General features: G+C 46.3%; 1 protein-coding gene across 2 annotated transcripts in view; it reads right to left on the minus strand.

Moving 5' to 3' along the window:
• LOC145357256 (aldehyde dehydrogenase, dimeric NADP-preferring-like) overlaps positions 1 to 17,116 on the minus strand; it is a 34,414-nt gene extending 17,298 nt beyond the window's left edge. Inside the window, exons 1-4 of one of the 2 annotated variants that reach the window (XM_080210432.1) lie at positions 13,621 to 13,840; positions 6,311 to 6,483; positions 4,727 to 4,958; positions 757 to 842 (exon numbers count right to left, since the gene is read on the minus strand). In XM_080210432.1, coding sequence (XP_080066558.1) covers positions 757 to 842; positions 4,727 to 4,958; positions 6,311 to 6,483; positions 13,621 to 13,672 — 543 coding nt within the window. In that variant the 5' untranslated portion in view covers positions 13,673 to 13,840. Of the gene's footprint in view, positions 1 to 756; positions 843 to 4,726; positions 4,959 to 6,310; positions 6,484 to 13,620; positions 13,841 to 16,898 lie in introns of those variants that run through there. The other variant, XM_080210433.1, reaches the window with a different exon arrangement.
• Between the last annotated feature and the right edge of the window lie 401 nt (positions 17,117 to 17,517).

Here is a 17,517-nt window from a genome sequence, read left to right on the forward strand (position 1 = left end):
CCGCTGGCATGATCGAGGCTTTCCATGCCCAGCGGGCACCATAGGGACTGGGGTTTATTATTGAGCCCTTTAATCAGACTTTGTTTTGATGTTTCAGTTTTAGTTAGCGATTCCGTTTACTTTGATACACTATCGATTTGAGGAGCTGCCTTCTAATTTATCCCTCAATTTGCTGATTTGATTCGTCCAAAAAAAAACACGGTTCTGATATCTTCTACACAAATACTACTGTTCTCATCTAACTAATCATAGAATCCCTGCAGTGCAGAAAGAGGCCATTCGGCCCGTCAAGTCTGCACCAACATTCCAAGAGAGCATCACACCCTGACCCTCCCCTCTGCCCTATCCCCGTAAGCCCATGTATTTACCACGGGTAATCCACCTTATTTACCCATCTTCTGACACAAAGGGAGAATTTAGCGCGGCCAATCCACCTAACCTGCAGATCTTAGCACTGTGGGAGAAAACCAGAGCACCCAGTGGAAACCCAAGCAGACACGGGGAGAATGTGCAAACACCACACAGACAGTCACCCAATGCCAGAATTGAACCTGGGTCTCTGGTGCTGTGAGGCAGTAGCACTAACCACTGTCCCACTGTCCCACCCCTTACTGAATGACCCCTTCATGTGTTTACCCAATCCCTTATGAGTGATTGGTGCCTTGTCCAGTGTCTAAGCCAATGACACAACAGTCCTCAGTGTCGAATCAGTTTTCTTGCCCATCACTAACGCCCCTCCCCCCAGTCTGCACTCACCTTGTCCAAGTACTGAGGGAGGAGTTCCGCCAGTAACTGGGCCGTATTCCAACTCACTTCAGACGGCTTCAGGACAATGGCATTCCCTGAGAACGGAGTCGTAACACAAAAATAATCACTGGCAAAGTATTATGTGGAAAATACAGCACAGAAATAGAACATTGTCCAAGCTGGTGTGTTCCATGTGGGCATCCTTCCAACCAGACCTCATCCAAATCTATCACAGTTTCCTTCTATTCCTTTTTCCCTTGCGTACTTATCAAGATAGACGGACGTCATGACGGACAGACTTCCCTTGCCATTGAAAACTCCAAGACCCAACAGACCATGTAGTTTTTGGGATTGTCGTGAAATCCATGGAATCTATCTTGGTTGCGTCTACCAGTTATTGCGCAAGTGGTGTGTTCTCAACCACAAAGTTTGTCTATAAATTCACATGTACCACATATCCTCTAACATTCAGGGTTAAGATAGATAGATATTGACCGGAATTCTCCGACATGGGACACCCCGTCCCGCATTGCCAGTGAGATCAGAGAGTTTGACATTCAGCCAAATCTTCACTCACAGCAGTGGGACTGGAGAATCCTGCCTGAAAGCGAGGTTGGAGAATCCGACCCACAATAGATGATTTTATCTTTCTGGTCTTGTAAAGTTATGTTTTGTTCATACAAAACCCGTGGAATCTTGAGGCTTAATTCTCTTAGCAAGCATCATAACCTTAGTCTACTTTCAACTGCGGACTTTAACCAAAGGGCCCAATTTCCATTATCACATAAGCAGTAGACTTTGACGTATTGAACTTGTTTAAAGGGTTGTTTATGGACTTTGGTTTGATTGGAACATTGTAGATAGCATGGTTAAGGGTTACACATTATCTTGACTATTTGTTCCTTGTTTATAATTGAGAAAAGTCCCTGCTAATTTTCTTGCTATACATGTTAACTATATTATTAAATAAACTTTGTTTGCTAAAAGCTCCTTAGTGGGTCACTTGAATCAAACTTGAAGTGAAATGTCTCATGCTTATCCACCTAAATTTAAGAGCCAAATTTTAAGATTTAGGTGGGCTCCATAGAACTCTGAGTCTCTGACCTGAACCATAACACTGTGCAGTTATTTCAGACTAGCCCTGCGAGAATCATAGAATCCCTACAATGCAGAAGGAAACCATTCAGCCCATTGACTCTGCACTGACCACAATCCCAACCAACTCCTATTCCCATTACCCCTCATTTACCCTGTTAATCCCCCAACACTTGGGTCAATTTATCCTGACTAATCAACCTAACCCGCACATCTTTGGAGTGTGGGAGGAAATCCATGCAGATATGGGGGAGGGAAAATACGCACAGTGACCCGAGGCCAGGAATTGAACCCGGGTCCCTGGTGCTGTGAGGCAGGAGTGCTTGCCACTGTGACGCCCATTGTTATGAGAAGTTGGTAAGTGGCGATCTCTAATTGTTACTGAGGCAACATAATGGACGACCTGTTTGTTTTTACTCTGGACTAATGCAGTGTCCTGGGGTTTTAATGATCCTTTGGAATTGATTGAAAGGTCAGGTACTGCCTGGGGAACAGCTTTCTTTCCCCACAGAAAAGTCCAAGGGCAGAATTTTCCAGTTGCACTCGCTGCAAGTCAATAGACCTTTGCGTGGTCCGTATCCCGTCCGGTACGATTCCCGTGGCGGGTGGAATGGGAAGATTCCACCAAGATTTTTAGTTTTATTTTGCACTGTTTGAGCTTGTGACAGAAAGCATTGTTTCCCATTTCCCTCTCAAAGAACTCTGCTGCCTGTAAGTTGCTAGCTAGAAGCTGGTGGAGGCAGGCAGTGTCTCTCTGTCTCTGTTCCTTCAGAGGTGTGCTGAGTTCCCGGACTGGAAAGCCTCAGAAGTTTTCATCCTACGTGTCAAAGGACCAATTTCCAGCAGGTGATTATCCCTCAGTGTACCCGAACAGGTGCCCGAGTGTGGTGACTAGGGAATTTTCATTGCAGTGTTAATGTAAGCCTACCTGTGACACCGGTGAATAAGTTTTAAACGTACTAGTTAATTTTGTGCTAAGTCAAGGAAGGGGTGTCTATTTATGGGGTGTTGTTTGACTGGGAACATCAGAGTTAACTAGAATCCCTACAGTGCAGAAGGAGGCCATTTGGCCCATCAGGTCTGCACTGACCACAATTCCGCCCAAGCCCTATTCTCATAACCCTACATATTTATCCCGTTAATCCCTCTGGCACTAAGGGGCAAATTAACATGGCCAATGCACCTAACCAGCACGTCTTTCGGTCTGTGGGAGGAAACCCACCCAGACACGGGGAGAGACTCCACACAGACAGTGACCTAAGGCCAGAATTGAACCCAGGTTCCTGGCGCCGTGAGGCAGAGTATAACCAACTGTGCTGCCTTAACTGTTAATGTTTAAATTATATTGTGGCTGATTTGTGTAAACGGTAAAAGTTATGCTAATTTTTCTTATTATACTTTAGCCGTGTTCTTAAGTAAAGTTTGTTTGATAAAAGTTCCCCAGTGGGTCAGTTGAAACACAATCGGAATGGAGCACCAATGGCCCACAATGCCAAAATCAAAGTGTAAAACTTAGGGTTGAGTCTAACTTGATAAAACTCCTTGGATTTTCCAGCTGGGCTCATTCAATGCTCTCATTTCCGGCAATGCGGATTGCTGAGGCATACACGGATTTCTTGTTCCACCACTCTGCTGTGCCCAAGGAGCAGTTTGGAATTTGGCCAACTCCAGTGTCGCTGGGGTGGAGAGAGAGAGAGCAGGGAAGAAAAGTCAGCCAGCCTCTCGGCTCCTGGCCACTATCCAAGCCTCCGCTGTGTGTGCAAGGTGGTGAGCACAAGTTCAGAGGGAGGGCAAGGCCAGACTCAGCTACAATGCCCCACAAATCAGACCTCCAACCCCAGTTTCAAGTTTGCTGATGACACCACCACAGTGCGTTGGATCTCAAATAATGATGAGACAGGAATCAGATAGAGAAGCTGGTGAACTGGATCGACAACAATAATCTCTCCCTCAATGCCAACAAAAGATCGTCATTGACTTCAGGAAGTCAAAAGGAGGACATACCCCCGTCTACATCAATGGGGACAAAGTAGAAATGGTCGAGAGCTTCAAGTTTTTAGGCGTCCGGATCACCAACAACCTGTCTTGCTCCCCCCACGCCAACACAACAGTTAAGAAAGCCCATCAACTTTCTCAGAAGACTAAGGAAATTTGGCATGTCAGCTACGACTCTCACCAACTTTTACAGATGCACCATAGAAAGCATTCTTTCTGGTTGTATCACAGCTTGGCATGGGCTCCTGCTCTGCCCAAGACCGCAAGAAACTACAAAGGGCATGAATGTAGCCCAATCCATCACGCAAACCAACCTCCCATCCATTGACTCTGTCTACACTTCTCGCTACCTTGGCAAAGCAGCCAGCACAATTAAGGATCCCACACACCCTGGACATTCTCTCTCACACCTTCTTCTGTCGGAAAAAAGATACAAAAATCTAAGTTCACGTACTAACCAACTCAAGAACAGCTTCTTCCCAGACTTTTGAATGGACCTACCTCGCATTAAGTTGATCTTTCTCTAACCCTAGCTATGACTAACACTACATTCTACACTCTCTCATTTCCTTCTCTATCTATGGTATGCTTTGTCTGTAAAGTTTGCAAGAAACGATATTTTCACTGCGTGCTAATATATATGACCGTAATAAATCAAATCAAATCCAGCGGAGATAGGTAACTGGGGAAATCATAATGAAGTAAGAAATCAAAATGAAAATAAACCACAACCTACATGGGGTTATGGGAATAGGGCCTGGGTGGGACTGTGGTCGGTGCAGATGCGATGGGTCGAATGGCCTCCTTCCACGCTGTCAGGATTCTATAATTCACTGATTATCATTGACCTTTCTGACAGAGATTGGGAGGTGATTAACCCAGAGCTTACCTGCTGCGATTGCCCCAACTAAAGGCTGGATCGTAAGGGCCAATGGGTAGTTCCAGGCCCCAATGATCAGAACCACTCCCAGAGGTTCTCGATGGATATAGACAGTGTCCATAAACGTTGCCATGCTCTTGGACACGTACTCTGGGGCTGTCCATTCGGGCAATTTGTTTATAGCCAAAGTAATTTCATTCAGGATGCCTGCCATTTCAAAAACCTCCACAGCAAACGCATTCTGCAAATTCAAAAAGAAAGAAAAAAACGTTCTTAAGGATCTCTTCCTTTCACCATCCATTTTCTCCTTCCCTGGCGAATCGGGTATTGTTCTGCGATCCCCCATTTTAAAGGAAAGGGCCTGGCCATCCAAGGGGGCTTTTCGGTCATGTGTGGCATCACAGCCAAGAACAACACAGTCAACTTCCCCCATACATAACGCACGTATCACTCAACACTACACAGGAGCATTAACACTGGATGTCTTTTCAGTCTTCAATTAGTTCAGTCCCAGTTTTTCTCCCCCACCCCCCAAACCCGAGAGAAAACAACTGATTACAAACACCCAATAGCACAAAGCGCTGGTTCTCCATTCACCAGAATAACTCTGTAGCTGCCCATCTTATCAACCGCACTGTCTTTGATGCCCTGGTCGACAGTAACTTCCGCTCTCTGTCACAACTCCCAGTAAATATTCCAGTCGGCAGTCTCGGGGGGAGGATCAGACAATCAAGTTGCCAGCGACAACAGCACTGAGAACAATGGTAGATGCACAATCGACAGACAGACACAAATCTCCTTCCCACTTTCCCTTCCCCTACAGCTTGACGTTCGGTTAAGGCAAGAAGCCTAGAGAGAGATTATAAAATCATAAGATTTGGAGCAGAAGTAGGCCATTTGGCCCATCGAGTCTGCTCTGCTAGTTGATCATGGCTGATAGATTTCTCACTGCCATTGTCTCACTTTTATCCCCCCAACAACTTTCCATCCCCTTACCAATCACAAACCTCTATCTTAAATACACTCAGTGACCCGGCCTCCACAGCTTTCCGTGACAATGAATTCCATAGATTCACCACCCTCTGGCTGAAGTAATTCCTCCTCATCTTGGTTCCACAGGGTCATCCCTTTATTCTGAGGCTGTGCCCTCAGACCCTAGTCTCTCCGACGAATGGAAACACTTCCTCACGTCCACTCGATCCAGGCCTCTCAGTATTCTATACATTTCAATGAGATTCCCCATCACGGACCAGATAGAATTTCCCAGGTTAGGGAGGGCCGTTAGAATTGTGAACGCCTGTAACTCCTTCCCATTGTACAGGACTGACCAGCCAGTGTGAAGGTGGTTAAGCCGATGGAAGGAGTATTGGTTTTGCTGTCAGTCAGGCTGTTAACCAGCCGCAGATCCTTCCACTAACACACTCTGTAGCTCAGGGCGCGATGGAACCAAATTAACACTCCAGAGTGGAGAGCAAGAAACTGACATACTTTTAGCAGTGAATGAAAACATGTCTAATTATCATCAACATCCAGGGGAGATTGCGGAGGGGTTTGTGCAACCTGGCTGAATGCATATCAACAGCGGTTTCAAACCTTGTGCAAGTCCTTTTTGAGCGCCAGTGAGAACTCTTCCTTTCTCTCCGTGATCATCCTCTCTAACGCCTTCAGCTGCTGAATGCGGAATTCCAGAGACCGGGTTTTCCCCTGATTGTAGGCGGCTCTCGCACTGGATACAACAAGACTGATCTGATCCATGATGTCCCAACCTGCCAAGGAAGACAAAGCAATGGTCAGTGTGATAAACCCCAGGACTTACACTGGGGGGGGGAATCCCTGACTCATCTCCCAATAGGACTCAGAATACGAGCTCCCTGACTGATTGGTAACTACCTTACCAGGTGGAACTTGTATCCCAAGCCCTTTATAAAGCAGGCCCTTGAGCGGGTCCATTATCGTAATGTCTCAGTTAGGACCTGATCGTATTCACCACAGGCTCGTGATTTTGTTTTACTTTGTGCAATGAGGCACCGTTACTTTACGACTGACTCCCGAGTGATTACAGTAAGTTTCTTCAAGCACATTTGGGAGTGCCATAAATGTAAAAAATAATAAATAGAGGGAATGCTGTGTTATTGAACATTGTGTTTGGCCATCCCCACTGGGGTGTTATTATGGTGATTCAGGGAGGTGACTGAACGATATGGATAGGTGAAGTAGGAACAGCTGAGTGATGTTACGAAGCAATAAAGTCAGCGGCAGATTTGGGAGGGTCCCGTCACCAGAACAGGAAAGGCACAATGGTCAGTGTCTGTAACTAACGTGAGATTAATGTTTCAGCTCTAACCCGATTCCTTCGTCTGAAGGAACTGAACTCAATATAATTCCTGGCTCAGAGATTGTTCTCAAAATGAAATGATGAGGATAAAGCTGGGAGTTCTGGACTCGAAACGTATACTCGAAATTCATTGAGACGTATAAGATGATGAATGGGATGGATAGTATAGAGGTGGAGAGGCTCTTCCCGCTCAGAAAAGGACAGTAGGACTAGAGGGCACAGCCTCAAGATAAAGGGGGGGGGAGGGCGGTTTAGAACGGAGTTGAGGAGGAACTCAAAAGGGTGGTGAATCTCTGGAATTCTCTGCCCGTTGAAGTGGTGGAGGCTGCCTCGCTAAATATTTTTAAGACGCGGGTTGATAGGTTTTTGATAGGCAAGGGGATCAAGGGTTATGGGGAGAGGGCGGGAATGTGGAACTGAGACACGACAGATCAGCCATGATCTTAATGAATGGCGGGGCAGGCTCGAGGGGCTAGATGGCCTACTCCTCCTATTTCTTATGTTCTTATGAAAGATCAGCTCTTTTCTCCCCTTACAGATGCTGCCAGACCTGCTGAGATTTTCCAGCGTTTCCTCTTTTGGGTTTCAGATTCCAGCATCCACCGTAATTTGCCCTTATTTCTAAAACTCGGAATGTTGTTGGGGGGGGGGGGGGGAATCCAGGAGGAACGAGCAGACCGGAAACCAGGGTCAGATTTACAGAGTTGGGTGCGAGGAGGGAGATTTCTGGATGAAGAAACAAGCATAGGAGTGAAGGCAGTGATGGAGGAAGAAAGAACAGAATGTAACATCATCAGTCCCTGCTGTTCAGGCTTAGACTCCTCCAAATTTTGTAATACAATTGCAGAGATAAGAGATTTTTAATTGGAAGAAACTGGAGTATCGTAACACCAACTTTGCAAAAATGGGGTTACGGTTTGAGAGAAACAAAAAAAAAAATTTCCAACTGGCCACAACACCTGGAATTTCAAGGTGAAAGGAATGTCAGAACCCTCTGATCAATAACACGTTCTACGCTGTGAATTGTTCTGTTTTGCCCACTATTGAGACTATGAGTGCAAACACTTTAGGATATTTTGTCTGCGTGGGCTTTTAAAACAATAAAACTAACCTGTCAAGTCAAAAAATCTGGTTAGCTTATTTCTTTATGTAGCTTTGCAAGCACAGAACATAAAACTGAACTTTTAAAAATTCACACAACCTCAGGAGCAGAAAACAGGGATTCCTTACTGCTCTAAAACATGGTCATGACAGCTACCTGAGATTACAATTGCTACTACTATGGACATAGACAGTCACTACTTCATGGCCACATGCTGCTGCCACCACAATGCTGCATTGCTCTCCTTCTTGTGTGGCCGTGAATTGCCCTTCCAAGAGATGTTGCTCATTAGATCAGGGAAGTGCGTGTGTGATGCTCTCAATTTCCCATTGCCTGGTGACGATGGGAGGGCAGCACAGTGGTTAGCACTGCTGCCACACAGTGCCAGGGACCCAGCTTGGGTCACTATCTGTGTGGAGTTTGCACATTCTCCCCGTGTCTGCGTGGGTTTCCTCTAGGTTCTCCAATTGCCTCCCACGTTCTGAAAGACGTGCTGGTTCGGTGCATTAATCTGGCTCCGGAGTGTGGCAGCTAGAGGCATTTCACAGTAACTTCATTGCAGTGTTAATATAAGCCTTACTTGTGACTAATAAACCTTTTTTTTTGTTGCCACCCAATCATTGGTGTTGTAGTTTTCTTGCAGCAGATGGGAGGCGATGGCCTAGCGGCGTTATCATTAGACTATTCATCCGGAAACTCGGCTAATGTTCTGGGGACTGGGTTCGAATCCCGCCATGGCAGAAGGTTGAATTTGAATTCAATTTAAAAAAAATTTGAATTCAATTTAAATTCAAATATAAAAAATCTGGAATTAAGAATCTGATGCTCATGAAACCATTGTCGATAAAACCCATCTGGTTCACTAATATCCTTTAGGGAAGGAAGTCTGCCATCTTTACCTAGTTTGGCCTACCTGTGACTCCAGAGTCACAGCAATGTAGTTGCCTCAACTGCCCTCAGGCAAACAGCGCTGGGCCCCCAGCGATGCCCACGTCCCATGAATGAATTAAAAAAAAAAGAGCAGTCCAACCTCGGCTGCCTCTACCCTGAGGATCGGGAACACCTTGGAGCACGTGCCCGACTCCTCATCCAGCAGAAGGATGTCAATCCATGGTGTCACGGGGTTCCAGAGTCAGCACCCAGGACCACCTTCCCCAAATCAGTAACCAGAAGGAGAAGGAGCGTCATCAGGCAAAGTACAGCAGACTGGGCAAAGCAGTGAAGGGGAGACAAACAAGGATGGATAGAGTTAAAAAGGCAGAGAGACACAGGCAGCAGCAAATTGAAGGACCCCAAGACGCAGGAGCTGCCTGTGTGCTAGAAGCAACACCATAGTACCAATGGTGGGCAAGGATGGCGATTCTGGGCGTTGACTTTGGCATCCAACGACAACACTGATCAACGGACCTGAACTTCGCATCCTGCTGGCCGAGAAATTGGGCGTGATCTCCAAGATATTCCCAATCCCGAGGGCAGTGACACACACATTTTGATTTATTATTGTGACATGTATTAACATAGTGAAAAGTATTGTTTCTTGCGCACTTACAAAGCACATCACTCAAAAGAAACGAGAGTTAAAATGAAGTTTTAAAAGCACAGAACGAGGGTAAAAGATAGAATTAGAGGGTATGCTGGGCACAGCTTGCAAGAAGTTACCTTGCTCCAACTCTGTAAGACCCTCCCACCGTCACTGGGCAACAGAACATTCGAGGGGCATTGGCCACTTCCCCCATTGATAGGCAAACAGTGGGAGGTGAAGTAGGTGGAACACTCAGACCTCCGCTCATGGTTCAAGCTCAATGAGTGCATTGCAACAGCTAAACGTCAACCTGGGAGTGACCAGACCAGATCCAAGGAGCCAACAAGTGTCTGAAGAATGACAAGGCACCTTGGATCAATGAGATGCCAGCATGAAACATGTCACAGAGCTCAAGGTCCTGACCAACAAGATCTGGAACACGGAGAACATTCCCGATGGTGAAGGGTCACCATCAAACTACTAAAGAAAGGGAAACGCAGTAACAGCCATTAAGTGGAGGGACATAAAAAAAGGTACACAGTGCTCTTCAACGGACTGAAAGCAGGAATAGACTGACTCCTTCAGAAAGGACAGGCAGATTTCTGGGGCAGCAATTCATGCCATGTGCAAACTTCTACACTCAGGTAGATCAGAGCAAAGACCAGAGTATCAGAAACCACTCATTATCACCTTCAATCATTTCGAGAGGGCTTTCACCAGCGTCCATCAGCAGTCACTCTGGTGCATTGTAAGATGGCACAGCATCCCAGAGCAGCAAGTTTATTTTAGTCACAAGTAGGCTTACATTAACCCTGCAATGAAGTTACTGTGAAAGTCCCCTAGTCGCCACACTCCAGAGCCTATTTGGGTACACTGAGGGAGAATGGCCAATGTACCTAACCAGCACATCTTCTGGACTGTGGGGGCGGGGGAAAACCTGAGGACCCGGAGGAAACCCACACAGACATGGGGAGAATGTGCAGACCCACACAGACAGTGACCCAAGCTGGGAATTGAACACAGGTCCCTGGCGCTGAGGCAGCAGTGCTAATCACTGTGTCACCGTGGCACCCCGCATTGGTATTTTAGCATCTTAAAAAAATCTTGTATGGCAACTTGAGTTCCTGCATCAAGACTAGCAGAGACACCACAGAGATAAACCCAAGGATAATGGAAAGACCCTTCTGCACCCCCCCACCCCCCCTCACAAGTTGTGAGCCAGGTTTCTTCCTTGTGCACTCTCTTCCTCCCAGTTTCCAGGCTCTTTGGGTGAGTGGGAGAAAAAGAAAATCAGGCGCGAAACTATATCCATAAACCTGGAAAATATATACATGACGAGGTTAGTTTTAGCATGAAAATAATGACAAAACTGCTTGCACAGGCAGGATATTATGCAGACTGACTTACTTTACCCATTAGTACACGCCGATAGTTGCTCATGGATATAAAACGAGAAGCAACTAGGTGGAATAGGAGGACAAGGTTAAAGAGAGCGGGAGGAGGGGAATTAAAAATATTGGACAAAGTAGTAAGCTCAGCCTACAAGCTGAAGAAAATGTACATGAGAGAGTGCGGTGCCTGCTCCTCTGTTTGTGTATGAATGCACGCAAGCCAGCCTCTTCCTCATGCTTGGCTAAATAAAAAAAACACAAGAAAGGCTCATAAAAAAAGTGTGGATCAGTTACTTGACATTCTGACCCAGATGTAATACCCCCAAGTCACAGCATACAGGGTTTGGAATAGAATAAGTGTCATTGAATTAATGACTATCTATAAAATGTGATCCTGAGTAAGGTTTGGGATGCAATGCAAGTTCTACACCCAACCAAAGCATCTGACGAGTCACTTGCAACGCCTGTTGGGAAATAAACCGATGAGAAACAGAACAAAAGGTTGTTGACTGCGAGAAGATTTTGCTGTGGCAACAACAGAGATTCAATAAGATTGGGAATACTCGGCCAGTTAGAATCTACGGTGAGGAAATGCTAATTGATAGCTTTTATTAGTGAGGACGACCGTATAATGTTCATGTCATGGTACATTAGAGCAAAAGGACACTAATACAGGAGATCAAAGAACAGATACCATAAAGATAATGATGGAATGAAGGGAAAACCTTTGTTTCTTTCCAAGTGATAGTGGAATGAGGGGCTAAGCACTGGATCTTAAAGGTCAAACGTGAAATCCATAGAATCCTGAATGTGTGGGAGGAGTGCCATTTGGCCCATTATATCTGCACCGACTGTCCCACACATTTACTGTGGCTAATCCTCCAAACCTACACATCTTTGGGATTAGGTGGGCACGTCAGGGCGTTTCACGCTTGGTGCAGACTCGATGGGCCTCTGCTGCGCAGTAGTATTCTATGATTCTGAGATCGCTCTTGCACAGCTTGTACTCCATGAAGGCCATGGGGAGATCTATTAACAACGCCTCCTTTCCCTCGTGGAAATTATTAACAGTGGGCTTCAATCCCATGTTCCCAGAGTATTAGCCTGGGCATCTGGATTAGTTATGCAGTGATAATACCACTACAATACTGTCAGCAACTAATGGCAGCAGGTCGGAACAGAAACAGGTTTCATCTGAATTTTAAACTTACATAATGGTGAATTGTAACATACCATCTGATTCTCCCAGCCTGTGGTACACAACAATGCTTTGCTTATCATCGTGAGTCACATCCTCCCTTACTTCAGCTGAGAGCTATGTAATTCCCTGGGAATGGCAAATCCAGACTGGCATCAGGTCAAGTTCTCTCCAGCCCACTGGGTAATCAAAACACGGTACACACTCTTGCAACACTGCCTACCTGATACGCTGCAGGAAAGGATGTCCTGAGGTATGGTACATAAGAACATAAGAAATAGGAGCAGGAGTAGGCCATCTTCGAGCCTGCCCCGCCATTCAATAAGATCATGGCTGATCTGAAGTGGATCAGTTCCACTTTCCCACTCTCTCCCCATAACCCTTAATTCCCTTGTCTACCAAAAACCTATCTACCCACGTCTTAAATATATTTAGCGAGGTAGCCTTCACCACTTCAACAGGCAGAGAATTCCAGAGATTCACCACCCTTTGAGTGAAGAAGTTCCTCCTCAACTCCGATATAAACCGCCCCCCCTTATCTTGAGGCTGTGCCCTCTAGTCCTGCTATCCTTTCTGAGCAGGAAGAATCTCTCTACCTCTACCCTATCCCCCATCCCTTTCATTGTCTTATGCGTCTCTATAAGATTCCCCCCCTCATCCTTCTAAACTCCAACGAGTACAGACCCCGTCTATTTAGTCTCTCTTCATAGTCCAACCCCCTCATCTCCAGCATCAGCCTAGTAAACCTCCTCTGCACTCCCTCCAAGGCCAAAATATCCTTGCGCAAGTGCGGCGACCAAAACTGCACACAGTACTCCAGCTGCGGCCTCACCAGTACCCTGTACAGTTGCAACAAGACCTCCCTGCTTTTATATTCTATCCCCCTCGCTATAAAGGCCAGCATCCCATTTGCCTTCTTGATCACCTGCTGCGTCTGCAGACTGGGTTTTTGCGACTCGTGCACAAGGTCCCCCAGGTCCCTCTGCACCGTAGCATGCTGCAGCTTTTCGCCCTTTCAACAGTAATCCCTCCTACTATTATTCCTGCCAAAGTGGATAACCTCACACTTGCTAACATTGTACTCCATCTGCCAGGTCCTCGCCCACTCGCCCAGCCTATCCAGATCCCTCTGCAGACTTTCCACACCCTCTGCACAATTTCCTTTTCCACTCATCTTTGTGTCATCAGCAAATTTCGTCACCCTACACTCAGCCCCCTCCTCCAGATCATCTATATAAATGGTAAATAGTTGAGGCCCCAGCACCGACCCCTGGGGCACTCCACTAGTTACCAACCACCAAGGAGACCATGCAGGCGCTACGACAATGGATGAACGAACACCGCTCGACAATCACCAGGCAAGACTGTTCCCTTCCTGTTGGCGAACACTTCAGTGGTCACGGGCATTCGGCCTCTGATCTTTGGGTAAACGTTCTCCAAGGCGGCCCTCACGACACACGACAGCGCAGAGTCGCTGAGCCGAGACCGATAGCCAAGTTCCACACACGAGGACGGCCTCAACCGGGATCTTGGATTCACGTCACACTCTCTGTAACCCCCATGACTTGCCTGGGCTTGTAAAACCTCACTTACTGCCCTGTCTGGAGACAATACACATCTCTTTAGCCTACACTTAATGCCATCTCCACTTACATTACAGCTAATCAAGTCTTAAAGATGCAGACAAAGATTCATATTCTAATCAGTATTCTGTAAACTGTGTGCTTTGATATGCCCTGTTTATGATCAGAATCCCCCACTCACTTGACGAAGGAGCAGCACTCCGAAAGCTAGTGGCGTTTGCTACCAAATAAACCTGTTGGACTTTAACCAGGAGTTGACAGACTTCTTACTGACTCAAAACTAACCTAGGTGGATCACCCCGATAAAATGTTACAAATATTTAAGTTTTAAGTGTATTTATTAGTGTCACAGGTAGGCTTACATTAACACCGCAATGAAGTTACAGTGAAAATCCCCTAGTCGCCACACTCCGGAGCCTGTTTGGCAATGCTGAGGGGGGGGAGAATTTAGCGTGGCCAATGCCCCCTAACCAGCACGTCTTTTGGACTGTGAGAGGAAACCAGAGCACCCAGAGGAAACTCACGCAGACACGAGGAGAACGTGCAAACTCTGCACAGGCAGTGACCCAAGCCAGGAATCACACCCGGGTTCCTGGCACTGTGAGGTAGCAGGGCTAACCACTGTACCGCCCTCTGGGAGAGATAATATCTACTCCTGCCATAAATAGGTTAACTCACGCGAGAAGGGATTTGGAGAATCAGCAGTCAAAGTGCACAGGGGAAAGTCTGTTCTAGAAAGTCACACAAAAAAAAATCACCCCCTGACGTTTAATCCACATTTGGTCTTGCCTGACTCAAAATTGTAGCCCTGCCGATCTATTTTGTCGAAACAAACTATCCAGTACACTTACTCCTGTCATCAAATCACCCGAGTCTATATTTCCCTAAAACTGAGCACAGAATGAAAGGAAAAGGACTCAATTTAGCAAAGGGTGGCACAGTGGTTAGCACTGCTGCCTTATAGCACCAGGGACCCAAGTACAATTCACAGCTTTTTTTGTCACTGTCTGCATGGAGTTTGTACGTTCTCCCCGTGTCTGCGTGGGTTTCCTCCGGGTGCTCTGGTTCCCTCCCACAGTCCAAAAGACGCGCTGGTTAGGGTGCATCGGCTGTGCTAAATTCTCCCTCAGTGTACCTAAACAAGCACCAGAGTGTGGCGGCTAGGGGATTTTCACAGTAACTTCATTAATGTAAGCCTACTTGACAAATTATACTCATAATGTGGAGTTAGACAGCAACCTTTAACAAAACGTCTCAAAATGCTTCACAAGCATTAATAGCCAAATTAAATTTGATACTGAGGCACCCGAGCAGATATTAAGATTGATGACCAAGCATTTGGTCAAAGAATGAGGTCTTAAGAAAAATATTAAAAAGGAGATCTTCAGGAAGGGAATTCCAAAGTTTAGGATCAAGGCAACTGTAGGAACAGCAGCAGAGATTTAAGGAAAGTCCAGGGATTTGAATGCAAGATTGAGAATTTTAAAAACCTCAGCAAACAAGGTTATGTTTGAGGTGCACGAGAGAGAGAGGCAGAAAAGTAATTTTTTAAAAAAAATCTAAGAGTAGATATTACAGGAAAGGGTGGCACAGTGGTTAGCGCTGCTGCTTCACAGCATCAGGGACCCAGGTTCAATTCCTGCATTGGGTGACTGTCTGTGTGGATTTTGCATGTTCTCCCCATGTCTGTGTGGGTTTCCCCCAGGTGCTCCAGTTTCCCACACTCCAAAGATGTGTAGGCTAGGTGGATCAGCTATGCTAAATTGCCCCTTAACATTCAAAGATGTATGGGTTAGGGGGATTAGTGGGATAAATGTGTGGGGTTACAGAGATGGTGCCTGGGTAAGATTGAAGTTTTCTTTATTAGTCACAAGTAGGTTCACATTAACACTGCAATTAAACTAGCGTGAATATTCCCTAGTCGCCACACTCTGGCACTTGTTCAGGCACGCAAAAGGGAGAATTTAGCACAGCCAATGAACCTAACCAGCACATTTTTTTGGAGTGTGGGAGGAAAGCAGAGCACCCGGAGGAAGGCTATGCAGAGATGGGGAGAATGTGCAAACTCCACACAGGCAATGACCCAAACCAGGTAGAAACTCGGGTCCCTGGCGCTGTGAGGCAGCAGCAACTAACCACTGTGCCACCCCTAATGCTCTGTCAGAGAGTTGATGCAGATTCAATGATCTAAAAAAAAATTAAGGCTCAACAAGAAACACTAGTCTCCAGGGCCTTCATTTTAAAAGTAGTCACAAGCTAGCTGCTGAGTCAGTATGAACACACGCACATCCCTGTTCCACACAGATACCAGACAGTCTGGCTGTTCTCAAGAAATTCATGATAAACTTCTGGCACCCGCAATATCTGATTGTCAGAATATCTGGACCAGCTTATCGGGAATCCGAGGGTTGGGCCTGAGAGGAAGATGGATTTGCATCAGGTGGGGAGGGGGTCTGTTTCGGGTCAAACCAAGTAAACAAACTCAAATTACGTTAGGGCAAAGAGAAAAAAGGGGCAGCTCCCCAAAAGGAAGGGGAACAGCCCAAACAGAAACAAAAAAGTACAAAGGAAACTTTAAGACACATCAAATCAAAATGTGGTTGTCAGGGTCTATAACGCACCTCAGCCCCTGCGGTGCCCAATGGGCACGGAAGGCAGTTTACATACAACCCAGGACAAGTCCTCAGTGAGGAACACAAGTCATTGAGGTTTGCAGCATGCAAACAGGCTCTTCAGCCCAACCTGTCCACACCACCAAAAGACCAAATGCTGGAAAATCTCAGCAGGTCTGGCAGCATCTATGAGGAGAGAAAAAAGATGACGTTTCGAGTCCAAATGACCCTTTGCCAAAACTTTTGTCCATATCACCTTTAAACAACCATTAAGCTACTCTCAGTGATCCACATCTCTTTATACCCATCTTACCCCAGGATCACAGCACCCCCCACTCCCACGACAGGCTATAAAATGACACCTAGACCTTTCCCTTAGACTGCGGCTGGGTAAAAAGGTGAGAGAAATAAAGAGAGAGAAATGGAGAAGTCACTTACAGTTCCGGAAAGGAACAGCGGAACTTGTTCAGTCAGTGAACGGCAAGAGAGGGACACAGAGAGAGCAGTGTCTCTGAGTCCTTGTACAGCGCTCAGTCCCCAGGTAGTAGCTGCTGCAACACTGTCACCCTGAACTTGACTCGCTACAATCACTGCAACTGATGTGGGTGCCGCTACTTGTTGCTGTTGTGAATGGCCTGGGCTGCCCTGGGCTGGATCAGTAACCAGCAACAGGACAGCGGCAGCCCGGAAGGGACAAACCACAGGGAAACTCAAAACACGATCCCATTTCCTGATTCCTGTTTCCCCGCCTCCCTTCTTGACAAACCGAGCGACAACACACCTTTCAAAAAGAGTGACATAAAATACAGCAGGGGTGCGCAAATGAGAACCAGAAATCCCTGGGGTGGGGCATTCGAAAGACATCCAAATTAGATTTTAAAGTGTAGTTTATTTTTATTGGTGTGACAAGTAGGCTTGCATTAACACCGCAATGAATTTACTGTGAAAATCCCCTAGTCTTTGATTTATTTATTGTCACGTTATTGGGATACAGTGAAAATATACAATGGGGCAGCGTGGTGCCAGCTGGAGTATTGGGCACAGTTTTGGACCCTTT

Source organism: Carcharhinus amblyrhynchos, chromosome 23, assembly GCF_965287045.1.
Source record: "Carcharhinus amblyrhynchos chromosome 23, sCarAmb.v2.hapA, whole genome shotgun sequence".
Classification (NCBI taxonomy): Eukaryota; Metazoa; Chordata; class Chondrichthyes; order Carcharhiniformes; family Carcharhinidae; genus Carcharhinus; species Carcharhinus amblyrhynchos.